The sequence below is a fragment of the Lissotriton vulgaris genome, chromosome 10, assembly GCF_964263255.1.
Source record: "Lissotriton vulgaris chromosome 10, aLisVul1.2, whole genome shotgun sequence".
Lineage (NCBI taxonomy): Eukaryota > Metazoa > Chordata > Amphibia > Caudata > Salamandridae > Lissotriton > Lissotriton vulgaris.
In genome coordinates this window covers 455,643,628-455,664,428 of record NC_141698.1, presented here as the reverse complement: position 1 = coordinate 455,664,428, position 20,801 = coordinate 455,643,628, and the positions used below count along the sequence as shown (strand labels likewise).

General features: G+C 50.6%; 1 protein-coding gene across 1 annotated transcript in view; it reads left to right on the top strand.

The window, feature by feature from the left end:
- WDR90 (WD repeat domain 90) overlaps positions 1-20,801 on the top strand; it is a 1,374,469-nt gene that overhangs the window by 601,432 nt on the left and 752,236 nt on the right. The window contains exon 21 of the mRNA XM_086941318.1: positions 20,655-20,785. Within this exon, the coding sequence (XP_086797444.1) occupies positions 20,655-20,785 (131 nt within the window). The remainder of the gene's footprint in view (positions 1-20,654; positions 20,786-20,801) is intronic.

Here is a 20,801-nt window from a genome sequence, read left to right as displayed (position 1 = left end):
GAGGTCGAGGGACCGGTCGCAGGGCCAGAGTCGTTATAGCTCCGGAAGTCAACATCATTCCTCGAGCTCCAAGTCCTCAGGTAAGAGGCACAAGAAGTCGAAGAGGCAACATCGCTCTTCTGACTCCCACCGACGCTCGCGCGACGCGGCCGGGGGTTCGGGCGACATCGCCCACGCAGCTCCGCCGGAGCCGCAGGCATCGCGGCCTGCTCCATACCCGCCAGTCCCTGGGCAGAACGCGACGCCGGAGGAGATTGAGGCCTTCCTCATGGCCATAAGGCCTCCGTCGGGATCCGCAGCGCCTTTGGGCCCAGCGGACCCGACTCGGTCTCCAAGCTTGCCGGGTGCTTCAGATCGGCGCCGTCGGGTGTTTCGGCCCCGGCGCCATCGGCGAATTCGGTCCCGGCGCCGCAGGGCCCTGCCAGATCCGGGTCATCGCCTGTCGACCTTACGACCTCGCTGGCGCCGAGCCCCCGGGTGTCGCCCCCGGCGCCGTTCCAAGACGACGCCATCCCTGGTCCTACCCTTGATTTGGGTCCGGCACCGGAGCAGCGCCGCTTGGCGCCGTATTCGACGCTGCTAGGAGATTTTTACTCTGACCCGGCCCCATCCTTTGACCCTGAGTATCAGGAGATGGGTGGTGGGGAGGATTGGGAGGGGTCTGAGAACCCTCTGGCACGTGAGTGTCAGCCTTACCAGGACTGGGCAGGTGAGCTTGGGGATGCCAGTGGTCTGGACACTTCGCCAGACACTGGTTTTGTCTCCCCCCACCCCCTACCGTGGCTACGGAGGAGGGGGCTGCCTATAGTGTGGTGTTGACGCGGGCGGCCAAGGCCTTATCCCTTGAACTCCCCGTCGCGGCCGTGAGGACTAACCTCCTCACTTAGGTCCTTGAACCGCAGGCAAGCTCCTCGGAGCCTCTGCTGCTGTTTAATGAGGCCTTATCTGACGTTCTTCTGGGCACCTGGTCCAGGCCCGCCACAGGTCCGCCTGTAGATAGGAACGTGGCCAGACGCCACCGACCCTTGCTTCCTGTCCACCCACCCCACCCCCGAGAGCCTGGTCATCTAGGCCTCTAACTCCCAGGACCGCATTCCCAACGGCTCCCCCCGATCGGGAATCCAAGAGGTACGAACAGTACGGAAAGAAAATGTTCTCCTCTCTAAGTTTGGGGTCGCGGTCAGTTAACGCCTCTTGGACCGTTATACCCACTCTCTGTGGGACACGGTCGCCGCCGTGCTGCCACAATGTCCGGAGGAGGCCCGGACTACACTCGCCCAAGCCCGTGCGGAGGGTCGAGATGCGGCACGGTATTCTATCCGATGTGGACTAGATACAACGGACTCGCTAGGTAGAGCAATGGCAATGACGGTGGCGATTCGACGCCACGCCTGGCTGAGGACCGCCAACTTTTTGGCTGATGTCCAAAACACCCTTATGGACATGCCGTTTGATGGCCGTCGCCTCTTTGGCGACAAGGCAGACAGTGCGCTTGAGGGCTTTAAGGACACAAGGGCTACGGCCAAGTCCTTGGGCCTGTCGGCCCGCGCCAGCAACCTGCTGCCTTTCGCTCCTTTCATGGCCAAGGACGGGGCGCCCCACACGTCCTGCCAACCACGGGCCGCAGACTAACATCCAGCGCGGTGGCGGACGTGGTAACCGCCGTGGCGGTGCCCGGGGACAACAGCGAGGCCAGTCCACATCCACCCCCGCAGCATCCGCCTCGAAGCCTTCCTAGTCCGAGCTTTCAGGCCCACATGACGCCATTGGGGGTGGCAGGGTTCGCCATCACCTCCTTCACTGGTGCAACATCACTTCGGACAGGTGGGTGCTGCAAATCGTCCGAAGGGGCTACTCCCTCCCCTTCGAGGCGACCCCTCCAGCCATGCCACCACAGTACGCCGCTTGTCGGGGGATCACTTGAATCTTCTGCGGGAGGAAGTTACGGCCCTCTTGGCCAAGGGGGCCATCAAGCGTGTTCCTGGGCCCTATCTTGGACCTGCGGAACGTCAACAGCTTCCTCCGGAAGGAGAAGTTCAAGATGCTGACTTTGGCTCAGGTCTTAGCTGCCCTGGACCCGGGAGACTGGATGGTAGCGTTGGACTTGCAGGACGCTTATTTTGACATCCCTGTCCTGCCGGCCCATCGGCGTTACCTGCGGTTCACGGTAGGCCACAAGCACTTTCAGTTTACCGTGCTCCCCTTTGACCTTACCAGCGCCCCACGGGTGTTCACGAAAGGGATGGCGGTGGTCGCGTCTCATCTGCACAGGTTAGCGGTTTCAGTCTTCCCCCACCTCGACGACTGGTTGTTGAAGGCGGGCTCGTCCCAGACAGTCATCAGCCACCTCCAGACTACGGCCGACCTCCTGCACCTGCTGGGGTTCTCCATCAATGTGCCGAAGTCACACCTGTGTCCCTCTCAGAAGCTCCTCTTCATCGGAACAGTTCTAGACTCGGCGCAGTTTCGGGTTTATCTTCCCGAACAGCGGGTTCAGGATATTCAGGCTCTGATTCCGATCTTTCAGCCGTTATCCCGAGTCTCGGTCAGGCTGACGCTGCAGCTTCTGAGGCTGATGGCCTCCTGCATCCTTCTGGTGCATCACGCCAGGTGGCGGATGCGGGCTCTGCAGTTTCATTGGGCCCAGCATCAGGGTGACTTGTCCAATCAAGTCTTGATCTCAGAGGTCACTGCAAGGCAGTTGCAGTGGTGGCTCACGGACCGCGATTGGGTCAGCGGCAGATCCCTCTCCCTACTCCAACCGGAGCACGTACTTGTGACAGACGCGTCCCTCCAGGGCTGGGGGGGCCACATGGGAGAGGCGGAGATCAGAGGCCTCTGGTATCCGGCGGAGTCCCGCCTCCACATTAACCTTCTGGAGCTGCGAGCGATCCGGCTTGCACTGAAGGCATTCCTCCCCTCTGTCCGGGGGAGTGTAGTGCAGGTGTTCACGGACAACACCACCGCCATGTGGTACTGCAACAAACAGGGCGGGGTGGGGTCGTGACCCTATGCCAGGAGGCTCTGCACCTCTGGCAGTGGCTGGAACATCAGGGCGTGACCCTGGTGGTTCAACATCTGGCAGGTTCCCTGAAGGCCAGGGCAGACAAACTCAGCCGTTGGTGCATAATGGATGACTAATGGCGTCTGAACTCGGACGTGGCGCAAGGCCTCTTTCAGCAGTGGGGAGAGCCTTGGTTAGATCTATTCGCCACAGAAGAGAACGCGCAATGTCATCAGTTCTGCGCGTTGGTCTGTTGTACGCCCTCCCGCCTATACCACTTCTGCCCAGAGTGCTGAGGAAGATCAGACATGACCGGGCCCAAGTCATCCTTGAGGCTCCGGACTGGGCTCGAAGATACTGGTATCCCGAGCTACTCAGCATGTCTGTCGATCCTCCGATTCATCTGCCTCTTCAGGAGGATCTTCTGTCGCAGCAGCAGGGGACGGTCCTCCACCCGAACCTGTCCAGTCTCCACTTACATGCGTGGAGATTGAGCGGCGGCAGTTGAGGCCATTTGACTTGCCTCCAGAAGTCTATAATGTCATTCTGGCAGCCAGGCGTCCCTCCACAAAGTCTGTATACGTCTGCAGGTGTAACACATTTGTGACATGGTGCACAGCAAAGGCTGTGGATCCCCTTTCTGCCCCTCTTTCAGAGGTTCTACTCTTTCTTCTCTCTCTTGCCCAGCAGGGCTTTGCTCTGGGCACTATCAAGGGCTACCTCTCTGCCATTTCCGCCTTCTTAAGGCTCCCTGATCAGCCCTCTTTGTTCAAGTCCCCGGTTGTAAATAGGTTTTTGAAGGACATCACTCATATGTTTCCTGTTCCTTTCGTGATGCCTCAGTGGGACTTGAACCTTGTTTTGACTTACCTGATGTGTGCTCCTTTCGAGCCACTTCATAACTGTCCTCTTCGTCTCCTTACTCTCAAGACTGCATTCCTGGTTGCCATCACCTCTGCCAGGAGAGTGAATGAGCTCCAGGCTCTTTCCTCTAAAACTCCTTTCCTTTCTGTCCATCCGGACAAAGTTGTGTTGCGGACGAAACCCTCTTTCCTGCCCAAGGTAGTTACAGCCTTCCACATCGGGCAGTCCAACACCTTGCCCACCTTCTTTCCTCCTCCGCATCCCTCGAAAGAGGAAGAGAGGCTCCACCGTCTGGACCCAAAACGTGTGCTCTCATTCTACTTGGATCGCACACGCCAGTTCCGGGTGGATGACCAACTCTTTGTTGGTTACATGGCCGCTAACAAAGGTCGGGCGTTGCACAAGCGGACCATCTCTCGGTGGGTCATGTTGTGCATCAAGCTATGCTACTCTTTGGCTAAAAAGGAGCCTCGTGTTGGGCTGAGGGCCCATTCCACTCGGGCCACGGCGGCTACTACTGCCCTGGGTCGGAGAGTCCCCTTGCAGGACATCTGTCAGGCAGCTACGTGGGCCTCGCTGCACACGTTTGCAAGACACTACTGCCTGGACAGCCAAGTCCGGAGAGATGGCTTCTTTGGCCATTCCGTCTCCAGGACTTTCTGGTGTGATCATTGGTTCGCAGACCCACCACCGTGGTTGATATTGCTGGGGTATCTATTCTAAGGTAAGGAATCTAATACTAACCTGTCTCTTTCAGATGCAAAAGTTACTTACCTTCGGTAACGATATATCTGTAAGAAACAGTAGTTAGTATTAGATTCCTTACCGCCCCACCCATCCTCCACGTTCTGCGAACCGATATCTAGGGTTAAGGTCATCCCCTTTCAGGGCCCTAGTTTCATGGCACCAGTGTTGGTTTTTATCATGGCTCTGCGTTTGTGGCGTGGAAAAGCTATGTATAAGAACTGATGTGAGTGCACGAGGGCGGCGTCTAAGTACTCCGATGACGTCATCCTGACGCCGACGACAGACGCGGAGCCGCAGACGACACCTACCGACGCGCAGGGGTACTGCTACGCATAATTTTCCGGATCCAGTCTAACGCCTGGGGATATTCTAAGGTAAGGAATCTAATACTAACTACTGTTTCTTACAGATATATCATTACCGAAGGTAAGTAACTTGTGCTTCGGTGTGTTTTTGTGTCAAATTATTTGTTTTAAAATCAGGTTTGATTAATTCGTAGAGAGGTTTAACCCTTTCTGCGTAATTTAGAATGTATGTTCTTCCAAAATTTAGGAAACCTAGAATCGACTGCAAGTTTTTCAGCGTTTTGGGAGGTTGGAGCAGCGCACACTTTTCTAAAAAGTTGGCTGCCAGGCTTTTGCCTTCACTTGATAGTTCATATCCCAGAAAAAGGACATTGAGGTGGGCAATTCTTAATTTCTTAAAATTGAATTTATACCCTTCAGAGGCGAAGCCAAGTTTGATGGTGTTCACCCTGTTCAAGTGCCTGTCCAAGTCATCATCTGTTAGATAGATGTCATCTACATATGACAAGGCTTCATCATCATATGTTTGTAGTAACTCTGTTACCCTTGCTGAAAATAACCCAGGAGTATTCTTGAATCCCTGCGAGAGACAACAGAATTGACGCTGTGCCCCCATAATTTCTGGTGCAATATTTTGACAGAAGAAACCATTAGAAATATCTAAAGTGGTTTTATATTTTTTACGCACAATGTTATTCATTAATGCTGCACTGTGTGCATTTTGTACTGCAAAAGTTTTGCAACGGGAGTTTAGATGTCTGTAATCCAATACTAGATTATATGTATTGTCTGGTTTGGAAACAGGAAACAAAGGATTGTTCCTGGACGAGTTGCATGTTTCAATCACCCCTTGGTATTCAAGTTGATCTAATATCTCCCTGACCTGTTATTTACCTTCTTGCTTAACTGGATACTGCCTTTGTGCCGTTGGTTGATTTTTAATTGGATTTTATGATGAGGAGAATCCTCATCCCATCCTACATGATTTTTATATAATGCAGGAGCCTGGGCAACTGCCCATTTCCTGGCATGAGTATATTTTAAATGAATTGGAATGTGGTTGGAGAATGCTGGCATAATTTCTTCGCCATGTGGGCACTCCCTGACAAATTCAGGTGGCGAGTCTTTTTCAGCTACAAGAATGTCATAACCCTTAGAAAGTCGCTTCCAAAAGAGTGCTCTCACTTTTCTTGGTTTGTCCCCCTCCATCGGAGTGTTATTTCATATCACTTATGTGGACAACTAACCCTGGTATCTGCAGTTTCAACTTGAATGAATTCATTCAAGTCCACTGTCTCCAGATGATCCTTCAATTTCTTGCGAGCTATGTTGACTTCTGCTTCGCTTTCCAACATTGTCTGAGCCCATTCCCCGTTCTTGAGTTGTGTCCTCACGATCCTCGGCTGGTCTGATCTTTAGACCTGCTACCTTCTTTTTGGTGAATTTAGGTTTCTTGTTTTTCTGAACGTGTTGATCGTCTTTAGACTTCACTCGTCCTTCCTTGTGTTCTGACCATCCTCCTCTTTCGGATTTCTGTGACGAAGTCTGAAAGGTACGAGAGGAACGTGTATCAGTATCTTGATATCTATCAGGTTTTCCCTATTCCTGAGGTTATACCTCCTTTCAGAGGGCTCCCTTTGAGGAGACCTACCTCTGGAATGAGAACGCTTCTCTTTAGAAGTGTGTTTAGTGTTTTCCCACTTATTTTTAGAAGGAGTAGGAGTGTTTTTAGTAAAGACCCTTTCAGGACTTTCTGACAGTTGGGGTTTAACTGGTTTCCCACCCAAGCAGTCTCTGTCTAATTCTTCATAGGATTTTTCAATTATTCTGGCCAGTTCTTGTGGTTGCTCAGTTACATCGAATTCCCTTCACTTTTGGTGGATCGCCACGGATGCTGCTTCACCTTTAATATTAGCTAATAATATTGTTGAGACCTGTTTGAAATCTTTCAGTAATTTCATACCTAAATTTAAAGCAGGCTGTAGGAGAGTAGGGTCTGCAATCCTATGGTCACCCCAGATGTTTGCTTTTTGCTTCACTGGTTTACGACTTTCCCTGGCTATGGGCCTGCTAATCAGACCCACAGCCTAGCTGTTCTCTCTCTAAATTGACATCTATGTACTTTAGGTGCATTTACCAATTGGTATTGGGTCACTCTTGTAAGTCCTTGTACAGTGTATCATAGGTACCCAGGGCATAAGTGCACCCAAGGCCTACCAGGGGCTGCAGCATGTATTGTGCCACCCCTGGCTGGCCATCTAAACAGACACAACTGGCTGGTAACACAGCTGGGAAAGGTGGTGTAATCACCCTTTGCTTTATATATAGTATACCTATATCTAACCCTAAAATGTGCACATATACTCCTATAAGTCACTCCTATGGCAGGCCTTAACAATCCTGGAGGCAGAGTGCTTGGAATTATGTGAGATGGTGCTCTAGCATGAGCTGTGCCTGTCTGCAGCTTTCGGAACCAAGTCCTTTAGCTGTTTCCATGATAACGCTATACCATATACTCTTAAGTGCATTATAATCCTTACGGTTATTGGTAACTTTGGCATAGCATTATCAAAACATGTCGAGTAAGGTGTCATACGAATTGGAATACTACCCCCTTGTCAGTTCTGGCGACGGGGGTAGCATTCCACCCTTTTAGAGGGACACGACATGTATGTAACTGTGAACCCCGGTTAAAGTTAACTCGAGGATCAGCATCACAAAATGGATGCTGCCACCACAGACACAAGTCTGACCTCCTGCTGCTGGGAGTCCTTCCAGCGAGGTAGACCTGGACAAAGGGTTTCCTGCCTTGGGAGGTGCTAGCGCCACCCCAGACAGGATTTTGTGTATTGAGGTAGGACAGGCTGAAAGGAATGAGACATGCCTGGGGCACACAAGGTGTCCCTGTGCATACCCCGGTTCAAACCAGTTTCTGGGGCACTCCAGCCCCAGCTCTGGCGCGAAACCGGACAAAGGATAGGGGGTGTAACCACCCCCCACTTCCTGGTCCCACCCATAGGAGAGACCTAGTCATAGTACAGCTCCCTTTAGGAGAATAAAGGTAGGAGCTGGTCCCATTCCAAATTAGATTATCCTGAATTGAATCTACAAGAAGAAACTCTGGACTTCGATGTTCTGCTCCACAGAAGACTGAAGAAAATCTCCCTTGTGGCCAAGGAGTGAACACCCTGCATAAGCAGGCACCATCAAGCGTCATAGCGGTTCACTTTGTCGTCCTTTCTGCCTAGAACCAGACTTCAGAGCCCGACGAGATCTGGACTTCCAGACCTCTCCGACCTCTACCTACTTCTGCAGCACAGCTGAGATCCGTGGGTGTGACGAGACACGTGGGACCGGCCATCTTGGAGAAACTGCACTTCGCTTCCAGCACGACTTCAGAGGCATCCTCGAGAAAGTGCTTTGGGAATTGAGAAGCCCCAGCCCCGAGCAGCTCCTGCACAGAAGATCAGCCCTCCAGCATCCTTGAGATCTGCGTGGGGCCCTTTTGCTTGATTGCTGCTTGACGCGTTGTCTGGTCACTTGCCGGCTGGCTAGTGACCTCCTAGACGACGATCCACTAAAATCCACATCGCTGGTCTGGTTGCTCCAGACTGGCCCTTCCTTCCCTGCAAAGGAGAAGCACCCCGGACCCTCCTGGTCCGCACCAGATGCCTTTTCCACTCACCGCGTGGGTTGCCTTTGCCAAGGCCTGTTGATGCCGAATCCGGAACCAACACTGCCGACAGCGAGAGCCTGCGTGGGACAGCTTGTGCCTCCATTCTGGTCGTCGAAGACACCTCCTGGTCCACGTGGCTGCAGAGTCAAGCGTCCACTCTTCACCTGATTGCAACAGCATCTGGTTCCTTCCTGGTTCCACTCCGGTCACCGGCTAGTGACTTTGAACATTGTCCCCTCTGCTTTCAGGTCTTCATCTTCCTCGATCCACCCTTGGATCGCTCCGGACATCTTCCTCCTGGTCGCCTGCAGCATCTTTCTGCAAGACTCCATAGACTTCGACGCGGAAACCCGACACACTCTCACACCTATGCACCCGCAGCCCGTGGGTGAGGTAACGAGAGCATTTTGGTGCTCAAGTGTAGATTGACTCTCCTAGTGTCCAGGTATCCAGTCGTTTTAGTCCTAACTAGTCGGAACTGTCTTTTACTTACCTTTTCGTAATTTGTACTGTCCATTGACTATGTCCTGCATCTCGCGTGTGAGTTCACACTCTGCACACGTGTCCCGCCGGCCTCCTGCTACTTACCTAAGGTTATGGTAGTGTAGTCCCAGCGATCCTACAGCCTCTGGACAGCTCCATTCCTTCTATCGATTTCCTTATACCATTTACTTAGTATATGGTTTGTCGTGCCCCTAGGGCACCATTGTAATTTGTGCAACTTAACGTATTTTTCTTTAGAGTCTTGTCATGTGCTTAGCCCTCTGATCTCATTAAGAGTTCAGAGGTGTTTTGTTAGTAATAAATATCTTGTTTATTTACATAACAACCTGTGTGGTGCCCTTTCATTTGGTATTCAAGGGGTTATATGTGGTAAAACAGCTGGCTTCACATGCCAAAAGAGTTTAGCCTAAGACTGCTTTGTCCATGCTACCATTAGGATAGCTGGTCTATAAGGTTGACTTACAACCAATCACCATAAGGGTTGTTTTGACTGATACAAGGTGATCACTAGAACTAGTGAGCATCATATATCAGGCCAACTTCTCACACAGGCTCTGCCCCGTACTCATTTTGAATCTGTTTCAGGACGCCGGGTATTACCGCCATGTGTTTTAGTGTAGATAGCAGTGAAGACTGTTCCCCAAGTGTCGCAGTCCTCCATATGTGGTGCGATCCCCATTGGTAAACAGATTGTTAAAATTCTGTGTTTCTCATGAGGGGTAGTATTAGGAAATACTGCTTCAATTTGAGTAATTTTTTAGCTATCCAGAATGGAATTTGTTCCCGTTTTTTACGGGTAATTTACCAACGACTGAATGTAAAGTGTTTGGTGTAATTTTATTTGTGTTCCCCTGGTGAGGGGGATGTTGTGGAATCATTATTGCCGGTGGGACTGAAAAAGTCTGCGTGACATATTGAACCAGTTGTCTATAGATTTTGATTAGCTCTTTGAGTTGAGCTCGTAGTTCCACATCTGACATTTCAATAATTTCAGGATGTGGTGTGTAGCTGGCTAATACCGGCCATGTTGCTCCTGGTCTACCTAGTGGACTGTGCCTGGTAATGTGATTTATGTGTTTTAGAGCGCCTTCAAACCAGAACTCATGCTCCTGGTATGTTAGTGGAATTTCAATGTCCTCGAAAGGAATGTATTCCTCTGGTGGTTCATCTTCCTTTTAAGAAGTGAAACACATTTGTTCTTGGATCTGCTTCAGGGAAGATTATCCATGAGTAGAATAACTCTGTCTGGTGATATTCATGTGCCTCTATCACAAAAACTGCCCTACCACCTCTTGCTGATAGGCCATTTTTCATAAGTTTTATAGTGATGGCTCTCCTTAAATTTTGAGGAATGATTATAGCATCCTCGTCGGTTTCATTAAAACCTGTTATGTTAAAAGCTTAAACGGCTGGATCAGCCCTAGCTCCACTGGCCCCGGGAAGTATTTTGTCAGCCATTTTGTTGACTGAAAGTTTGCAAAGCAAGTTTCAAGGAAACAAAGATAAGGTGCACAATATTTTGGAACACTGTATCCTTCAACGTTGAACAAACCAAAAACTAATACATAGGATTTCTGATGGAGACACCTGCCAGTGGATTCCTCACCTTGTGAATATCCCCTGCCCCAGCAACATTCAGAAACTTTTGTAGCTCTCCACGCCGACGAGGACGAGGACGACGTCACAGATGCACGACCATTTTGCTCGTGACCTCGCTGACATCACTGGAGCCATAAGAGAGCCTCGTCGGCCTGATGACGTCAGTTCCCTTATTTCCGCGCCGTTGACGCTAGCGTTTTTTTGGGACTCTCCGTGGTTGTATTGCTCCTTTGTGCTTTCTACCTTGAATCCTGTTCTTTTTTGTTTCTCTTTTCGGAAGATGTCGTCGAGAAAGTCAGGATTCAAGCCATGCAGGTAGTGCGGTGGACACATGTCCATAACAGATCCTCACGACGATTGCATATGGTGTTTGTCATCGGACCATGACGTCGAGGATTGCGCTTCCTGCAGGAAAATGAACCTGAAGGCTCTGAAAGAAAGGGAAGCCAAGCTGTTCATGGCCAAGATGCGGAAATAAAAGAGGGGCCGGAGGAGATCCAGGTCGAGATCCAGGTCGAGGTCGAGGTCGGGCTCGAAGTCGACGTCTGGTCATGCTTCAAAACCCAAGAAGCACAAGAAGAAGAAGAGGCGCAGCTCTCGACACCGTTCGGATAAGGAAGAAACTCAGACGGCGACCTCGAAAGTCCATCGACATCGTGAGGACTATGTATCTCCTTCTCCAGAGAGAGCGACTTGTCCTGTGGCTTTACCTACACAGTCACCGGCGCCGATTTCTTCTCCATCTGTGGAACATTCTCCGGCTCCGATAGCAGAGGTACCAGTACCTGAAGGGCCGTTGACTCCAGTGGATCCACCGTCGGCGCCGGCAGCCCGAATCCGGTGATGCCTATGCCTGAGCGTATTCCAGGTGAGTACCCTACCTTTCCTGGCCCAGGGCAAGACCCATCGCAATATCTCAATGCTATGTATGGTTTCTTTGCGAGGGCAATGTACCCCTCTGGTGCACCTTCGGGTCCCATGGGTCCTATGGCGTTCAATTTGGGGTTCCTCAAACCTATGCTCAGGCTCCCTTTATGCCTTTTCTTCCTGCGGCGCCATCCTGGCATTTCCCGGCTCAGAGGACGTCGACGCCGATACCTCCATCTCCGGCGCCATCAGCTCGACCTCGTTCGACTTCGATTGTGCCCCTGGATCGGGGTTCGACGCCGGTTCCGAATCCATCGGAGCCCTGTACAACACCGTTTGCGCCGACCCGAGGATATGGTCCAGGTAGGAGGCTCAAAGATTGTTGGCAATATAGCAATATAGGGAGGATGAGATAGAGGAAGGTGAGCTTCAGGAGTCAGAGGACTTTTTTGAAGACTTAAGAGTGGCAAGTGATCTGGATATGTCACCAGAATGGCAACTCTCTCCTCCTTTGTAGGTTCCCTCTAAGGATTTAGCTCACTGTGATACGTAAGGCTGCTGATCTTTTAGGTCTACAACTCACGACAGCAGAATTTAAATCCAACATTCTGACAGATGTACTCCATTCTCCTTCTGCATAATAGAACCTTTACTACCATTCAATGACGCCATCCCTAAACCGGTTATAGAGGTTTGACAAAAGCCCTTTTCGGCACCGGCAGTCTCGAGATCTGTTGCCAGGAGATAAAGGGCAGCTCCAGAAGATCCGAGCCTAGTTATCCAAGCTGCCTGTTCGAAGAAATCGTCTGGTGCTTTTCCGCAGATTCCGGGTGACAGAGTCAAAGAGACTGGATCAGGCTGCTAAAAAGGTTTTTTTCTTCAGCATCTATTGCACTTAAGTCCACTAATGCTACTTGCCTTTTGGGCAGGTACATTCATGCCTTAATGGATTCTGCTAAACTGCTGGCCCCGAAGTTATCGGAGGAGGACAGACAGAATTTTGATGAGGTCTTTTCTGACACGCAGGCTGCTGCACGACAGGTGATCCAGAGTGGTCTTGATACTGCGGACTCTGTGGCCAGGATAATGGGGTATTCATTTGCATCTAGAAGGAGTGCCTGGCTTAAATCTTCAGAGTTCTCTCAGGATGTCCAGGCGACTCTTTTGGACCTCCCGTTTGATGGCTCTGGACTTTTTGGAAAAAAGGCGGATGCAGCTTTAGAAAGATTTAAAGATAGCCAGGCTACAGCCAAATCCCTGGGTCAGCAGGCATAGTCTAGTGGTTCATCTTATAGAAAGTACAGAGGCTTTGGGAGGTCGTCCTTTCGGACCCACAAACAACCTCAGCAGCAGCAGAATGCCCTCTATAAGTCATACAGGGGTAAAAACAGAGGTCGTCCACGAGGTCGTCAGCCCTCCTCTTCCTCTACCTCTCCCCCTCTTACCACAGCAAAGCAGCCCTAGATCCACCATTCTGGATCATGTTGGTCCTGTGGGGGGTCGGCTTACTCATTTTTTACAAGATTGGGAATCGGTCACTACAGACCTTTGGGTTCTCAATCTTGTGGAGAATGGGTATGCTCTTCCCTTTCAGGAATTCCCTCCAAATTACCCTCCTTGTCAAGGGGTTTGCTCGGAGGACCACCTTCTTCTCCTACAGGAGGAAGTTCTAGCTTTATAAAAAAAAAGGTGCAATAGAGGTGGTGCCAGAGCAGGAAAGAGGTCAGGGATGCTACTCCCGGTATTTCCTGATACCCAAAAAGGATGCACCCTAGTGCAGGTTCTTCAAGCGCTGCAGCAAGAGGACTGGATGGTGTCGATAAACTTGCAGCACGCGTAATTTCATATCCCGATCCTGAAGTCGCACAGGAAGTATCTTCATTTCACGGTGGGGTCGCAACATTATCAGTTTGTGGTCCTCCCATTTGGACTTACTACTGCACCTTGAGTCTTCACCAAGGTGATGGCAGTTTTGGCAGCCCATCTCAGAAGATCGGGGATTCCAGTTTTCCCCTATCTGGACGACTGGCTGATCAAAGTGGAGTCGCCAGAAAAGGTGCTTCATCATCTGCAGGTGTCAACTCTGCTATTGTACAAGTTAGGTTTTTTGATAAACTTGCCCAAGTCTCACCTGGTGCCCTCTCAGCGCAACCTGTTCATAGAGGCGGTACTGGACACTACTGTGTGTCGAGCATTCCCTCCTCCTCAAAGGATTCTCGACATTCAGTATATGATTCCCTTGTTTTACAATGGAGCGGTTGTTCCAGTCCTGAAGGTCCTTCGCCTGCTCGGTCTGTTTCCTTCCTGCATTCTGTTGGTCAAGCATGCACGCTGGCACATGAGGGCGCTTCAGTGCAGTACTTTTTCCACCCTATTGATCCCTCGACTGACAGAAACGTTCGCGGATGCTTTTGAGAGAGGTGAACTCCCAAGCTCCATGCACGAATCGGTCATAGTGAGGTTTCTTAAGCCACTCCGGGACCCACAACAATTGTCATCTTACCGCCCCATAACACTCCTCTACGCGGACTGCAAAATCTTGGGGAAACTTCTTGCAGACCGATACGGCCAAATTCTACGCCCCTTGATCCACCCGGACCAATGCGGGTTTGTCCCCGGCAGGAACACATCCCAAAACATTAGACTGATATTTCATGTCCAATATCAGGCCAAGGACTTGTACCCCCATGCGGCCTGTATAATCCTCGACCTCGAAAAAGCCTTTAACACTTTGTTATTTTGAGTATCGGGTTATTCTTTAGTGTTTTTTTTTTGGCTGTTAGTAAAGTAATGGGGTCAGCATTGTTGAGGATGGCTTTCTCTATGTCTAGCCATGTAGGTGTGTATGCCTGATTTTGTGTTACCCAGTGCAGACCCTGCCTGGCCATACAAGCCGTTTGGAAAGTCCTTAGGTCTGCAACATTGAGGCACTTCTTAAGGTAGATCAGAAACTAGAAGTCAGCATCAGAAACTCCAAATGGTCAGCGCTATGGGCAAACCCCAGGATAAAATACAAAAGCAAACAACTAGACATAGATACATGGAAGAAGCTTGGCTTCTCACACCCTGCTCACTTAGAGGAGGAAAACACACCGCTCACCTTCAACATAATAAAGAGAAGGTACGAAATGCCAGAAGTGCAGTTTTACAACTTCCTGGCCATAAAAACAGCGATCACAAAGGCGAAACTCAACAGCCGAATGTCCTCAATCTTCCAACTTAAGGAAAATCTGGACAAGACAGGTCACCACGTATCGCACCTGTATAAACTCCTACGCCCCACCTCCTCGAAACTCAATTAAAAAAAAAAACAGTATTGGGAAGCTCAGATAGGCAAGAACTTAAATGAGAAGGAAGAGGCCAATATGTGGTCATCCCCTACGAAGAAATGTATATCTCCAGCACTGACACAAACAAAATTCCGGCTTCTACACCAGGCACACTGGACTCCTTCTAAACTAGTGAAATTAGGCCTAAGAGACAATAGTTTGTGCTAGAACTGCAACATCACCACAGGTGACCTGCAGCATCTAATTTTCCAGTGCAACAAAGTAAAAAAGTTCTGGGACAAAGTGTTCGAATTCACGAACCAGACACTAAACTGCTCCATAAAGAAAGAGTTCTGTACTCTAACAACAGCACATATAAATACTGACAGACACACAACAGGACAGAAACCTCTTAAACTTCCTCCTAACGAGCGCCACGAAAATTGTATTGGCCAACTGGAAAGATACCTCCAAGGCCACATTCAAAGGGTGGCCAAACTGGATAACATTCCTAAGAGGAGCTGACAGCGCACTTCTAAAATACACTCTGTGGGGAAAACCAAACAGAGAGATGTGGTCCTCACTAGACATCGCCCTAGTTCCTTTCAAACCACCATAGACACCACCCACTCAGGCACCTGCAACTAGAACAAAGCAGGGTTCCTAAAGCCGATCTCCAACCAGTAGACAACAACTATATGTTATATGTTTCCATGTTATATGTTTAGTAACCAGCTCACAACCAAGATGGTCAAGCCCAATGCAAAGCGGCCACAGTTATGTCCATCCAAGCGGGCCCTGTAACTAAAAAACACGGCAAACACAAACAATGTGCTCAGGACATGTTTCTGTATAAGCCGAAATAAGCAAAGAGACCAACAGCCAGTCATTCTGTATGTGTTTTTTTTTCTTTATTGTGTTTGTTCTATGTAATTGAAAATACAATAAAAATATTAAAAGAAAAAGCCTTTGACACATTAACGTGGCCCTACCTCTTTGCCGTCCTACAACGTGCAGGAATAGGTCCAACTCTCCTTCGATATACACGTCTTCTGTATACCAACCTCACATCTCGGGTCCATTCCGCTTAGAGAGGGGTACTAGGCAGGGCTGCCCCCTGTCGCCCCTGATCTTTGCCCTGGCAGTGGAACCCCTGGCGATCCGTTTGCATCGGGAGGGGACTACATGGGGCATATCCATAGCTGACACTTCCACTGCGTGTCCCTATATGCGGACGACCTCCTCATGTACATCCGAGACATTACAATGGACCTGACACCCATATGGACGGCCCTAACGGAGTTCGCGGGGGTATCCGGGCTGCGGGTGAATTGGGATAAATCCACGGTGTACCCGTTGCACCAGTCCCTTACACCACGCGGGCGCTCCCCGATATCTCTGTGTTCGCCTGTATCACTCCCCTGCTGACATATATGAGGGCAATCATTGCAAAGTTTTAGCAGGAATCAGGTCGTCGGTAGGCTTCTGGAAGAACCTCCCTTTGGCCACTATCGGTAGGGTAGCAATAGCCAAAATGATCATCGTTTATTGTACTACTTTACGAATTTACCGGTTATCCCACCTAGGACTTTCTTTCGCGAACTCGACACACTCCTTTGGACACTCATATGGGGGGCTGGTCGACCCAGGATAGCTCTCACCAAACTGCAACTTCCCACCACACAGGGGGTCTAGGTGCCCCGGCCTTCGAGTCATACTTCCTGGCGGTGCAACTCCAATGGCTGTTATATTGGACGGCGAGTAGACACACCGGGGAAACACATGCCACACAGGGGCCGGTTCCTACTCCCGAACTCTGCCGATTGTTGCTCCCCGGTACCAAACCACGTCAGACATACCCATTGCAGGTGACAGTGGCTCACCGTTGTATGCAAAGAATCCATCGCATAGCGTCGACGACCCCATGTTACTCCCCTCGGCTGCCGCTGGTCGGCTGGCCTAAGCGAGAGACCTATTTCACGCTTGCCACACTTCGTGCCTGGACAGAATGCGAGCTAACGGAGGCAGAGGGGCTATTCGTGGACGGGCAACTTCGCCCCTACGACCAGCTTATGGAATAATATGACCTCCCCCTGGGACAATTTTTAACACACCGACAGCTCATACATAACTTTAGCCCGCACTGTGACCTCACAGTGTTTAGGAATGCCATGTTTGACGTAAAGTCGGGCATATGAACGTCATGAATTAACCCCTAGGGAATAGTTGTTCATTGTAGTTCTTGGAGAAATCAATAATCAAGCATGTGGAAGTCCCTAACGGCTTAAGCTGGTTTTCCAAGAAATCGTTGTGAGGCCTCTCCGGCGACAACGTCCTGCCTCAGGTTGCGGACTCTACGGCACCGGGCAGGTGTCAGGTTGTGGACTCTTCTTTGAACGCCCCCTCTTCCCCGGAGGTTGGGAGCCTGCTGGTGTCGTCCTTGCCGGAGACGGGCCGCCGCGTTGTGGCTTTTTCCCCGATTTCATCAAAGGACGGCTCCTCGCCGTTGCTGCGGCCGCGGTTTTCGCCAGAGGTACGACAGGCTCCCCACTCCTCTGCACCTCTTCCTCCTTTCCAGACCTGGTCCTTCCCCACTCCGATTGGCTTAGGGGATCGCCGCCTTAGCTTGCAGCCATCACCCACAGAGGAGCTGCTTTCCCCACTGCGGAGCCCTACAGAGGTGAGTGCGGCCTTTGCTCGTGCTGTTTCCATGGCTGTGGGAATTTTACGCATGGGTGATCCGGCTGCCCATTTCCCTGCGGATCATCTTCTGGAAGTTCTCCACCATGACTCTGGTGGAAGGGAGCTGCTGCTCCCCTTTGAGGGTTTGCTCCATCCTTCTGTGATGGGGGGCTTGGGGGCACCCCACCACGGGGATCCGGTGCCCCAACACCTTCTGCACTGGCACCTTCCAGCACCGCGTGGCCCGGTGTGTCTTTCCCTCCACGCATCTGCCAGTAGCCCCCTTTTGCCTTTCCCTCCCTGCCGTCGCTGTTGTCTCCACCATCACGGGAGGCCCGCTGGCTGGACTCTTGGGGCACAATATGTTTGCTTCCACCAGTGCGGCTCTGCGGGCCCTTAACACTTTATGTGTGTTGGCTAGGGCCACCTCTTGTTTGTGGGACTCGGCAGAGTCCCTTGGATCTGCAGCTTCTCAGGAGAGTGCCTGTGTTAATTTGCGGCACCATGCGTTAGATGGCCAGGAGCTGGCAGCGTTTATTCTTCGCTCCGCTCTGGACATCTTGGAGGTGCTTGGTCGTGCCATGGCTTCTTCGGTTGCCCTTCACCGCCATGCTTGGCTTCGGGACAGTGTGTTCCCGGAAAATGTTTGAAAACGGCTGGTAGATCTTCCCTTCAATGGCACTTTCTTGTTCCACGCAGGCCTTCTTTCTACCTCGCCTCCTTTCTACCTCGCCTCCTTGGAGTCTCTTGGTTGATCTTCTTTCTCTTTCTTGCCTTGGCCTTGGATGGAGGTTTTGTTGCCCTGTATAGGCATGGGGTGCTTCGGCCTCCTCTTGCCTTGCCCTTGAGTGTGAACGGGCTTCCTCTTCTTTTCTTCTTTTTTTCTTCCCGCGTCCACCTGGGGGTCTGTGGTGTTCTGTCTGTAGGGGTTCTCCTTGCCTGGGGGGGATAGGGCTCCTCGCCCTGTCCGTTGGACCCGTCCCCTGTGGGACCCTCTGTTACGTCTAGGCTGGTGGGGTCCTCTCGCAGACCCTCCTTCCCTGTGGGTATGACCAGGGTATCTATTCTACTTTAAGGAATCTGCGGCTAGTAGTCTCTATCAGATATACGAGTTACTTACCTTCGGTAACAATGTATCTGGTAGAGACGATTCTAGTTGCAGATTCCTTCACGGCCCGCCCTTCCTCCCTGTTCTGCGAGTACCTTTGGCTTGGTCTTCTGCACTCACCTCACAGTGGGTGGCTATGTCTTCTGTGAGTGCATTCTTTTGCTCTTTTTGACGGGATGAATCATCCTGTCCCTTGTTCCTTTCCTCATCTTTTGGCACAATTGGGAGATGGGTTTATAGGTACTTCTGTGCCTTTCTGCTCTGGTTGCTCCACGATCGGGGCTTACCTTCAGTCTCTTCCCTCCCCTTCCTCTCCTCTTTATTACTACGGGGTCTGGCCCCTCTGCTATCCTCTAGGTTGGGGTCATCTAGCTATGCCTTTGCCCTTTGTTCCTTGACGGGTTGTCACACTCTGTGATGGGGTTGTCTTGGAGGTTTGTTTTTCCTTATTTGTCTTGGACTGTTTCCCCTTCATTGTCCCTGGTTGGGGTTGTAGTCCAGCTACACGTTGTCATGGCATTTTTACATGTGTTCCTAGTCTCCAAGGGAGGCTGTCTATGAACTGGCAGGGTGGCTGCTCAGAGCGGTGCTCTGTTGTTTCTTCTTTTCCTGCCTTAGGGTGCTGCAGTGTTGACACTGCTCCTTATGGTGTTATACGTCACCATCCTTTTCCCAATTTTTCTGCTCTTTCGCACACTGTTCCCATACTCCCACAGTTTTGTCTGATGGCTCCGCGTTGTGGCGCTGAAAAGTTCTCCGAAGAAAACTGACATAGGCTCGCCGGGGTGGGACGTACGTGACCTCGCTGATGTCACGTGCGCGGACTACGCCTGGGCGGAGTCGCATGATGCCGTCCCCCGGCTGTCAGGGATGCTGTGGCAAAAAGTTTTCCGGATCTCCTCTCACGCCTGGGGATAATTCTACGTTAAGGAGTCTGCGGCTAGAATCATCTCTACCAGATACATTGTTACCGAAGGTAAGTTGCTCGTACATCAACTGGTCGTCGGACTCGTCCTTAAAGATATTCAGTCATGGTACCCTTTGCCAGGACCACAGTAAAAGGGTAGCTAGCTGGTGGGAGGTCTATAACTGGTAGGTTGGGGCTATTTGGGACGGACAAGCTATCACTGTTGACTGGCCTTTGCCGTGGCTGGTGACACCTTTGAATCGGACCACTATTGTGCGTCAAAGGAGGACGGAATAGGCTTGTCCCCGGGTTCGATACCTTTGCCACAGTCCCAGGTGTGCTAAAATAACTGGAGGGGTTCTGGGTAGAGGTATGGACCGCTGCAGGGGGAGTTATTAGTTGAGAAACCTGATAATGGGAAACTAAGGTCTGCGAGTCCTGGCTAAGGGGAGACAGTGCGTTATCAACTTTGCCAAGTGTGACTCTGGTTTCATCCAAAACTTTAGATATTTCATTTCAATAGTTATTCACTAGACCAGTCACTGCTTCCCCAATTTTTTGTTACAAGGGTGCCCACAATTCTTCAAAGACCTTGGTGTTCTTAATGTCCACACTTGCAATGCCCCCCCCCCCCTTTCTTCACTGGAGCTATTTGCCTATTCACTTTCCATTGTTTCTTAGGTGCAGGTAGCCACTTAAATCTGCACCATGGGTGGGGGCCATCAAGACCCGTGTATTTTGTCCATTGGCAGTGTTAATTTGGCTAGGGCTAGAGGCCCCCGGGTCCTCCTCTTCTTGTCCTTGTCCCAGTACTTCATCTAAAGATTTTTTGAGCGAGTTACTTTTTATTTCTTAACATTTGATAAATAGTAGTAACTAACCAGAATAAGGTGTATAGGTTTGTTTTAAACATCTTTCTAAATAAACAGAAAAACCAAAACATTTGAAATTGTACGTTTTTTCAAAATTCCTGTTTTATTGTATTTAGCCCATGCTTCAATGATTGTCAAATACTGTGCTCTTAGTCTTTGTAGTTTCTCTTACTCTTGTCAGCTGCCTTTGTAAATATGGTTACAGCTGATTTAATCTTGACCTCTCTTCTTTACATTCCATTTTGTACAGGCAGCACAGAGGAGCAATCACTGGGCTGTTGTTCTCCCCAGAAGGTGATTTAATGTACAGCTCATGCTCGCAGGGAAGTCTTGCTCTCTACAACTCTGCAGATCAACATTACCATGTTGTAAGAGTTCTAGGTAAGACTTTACTCCC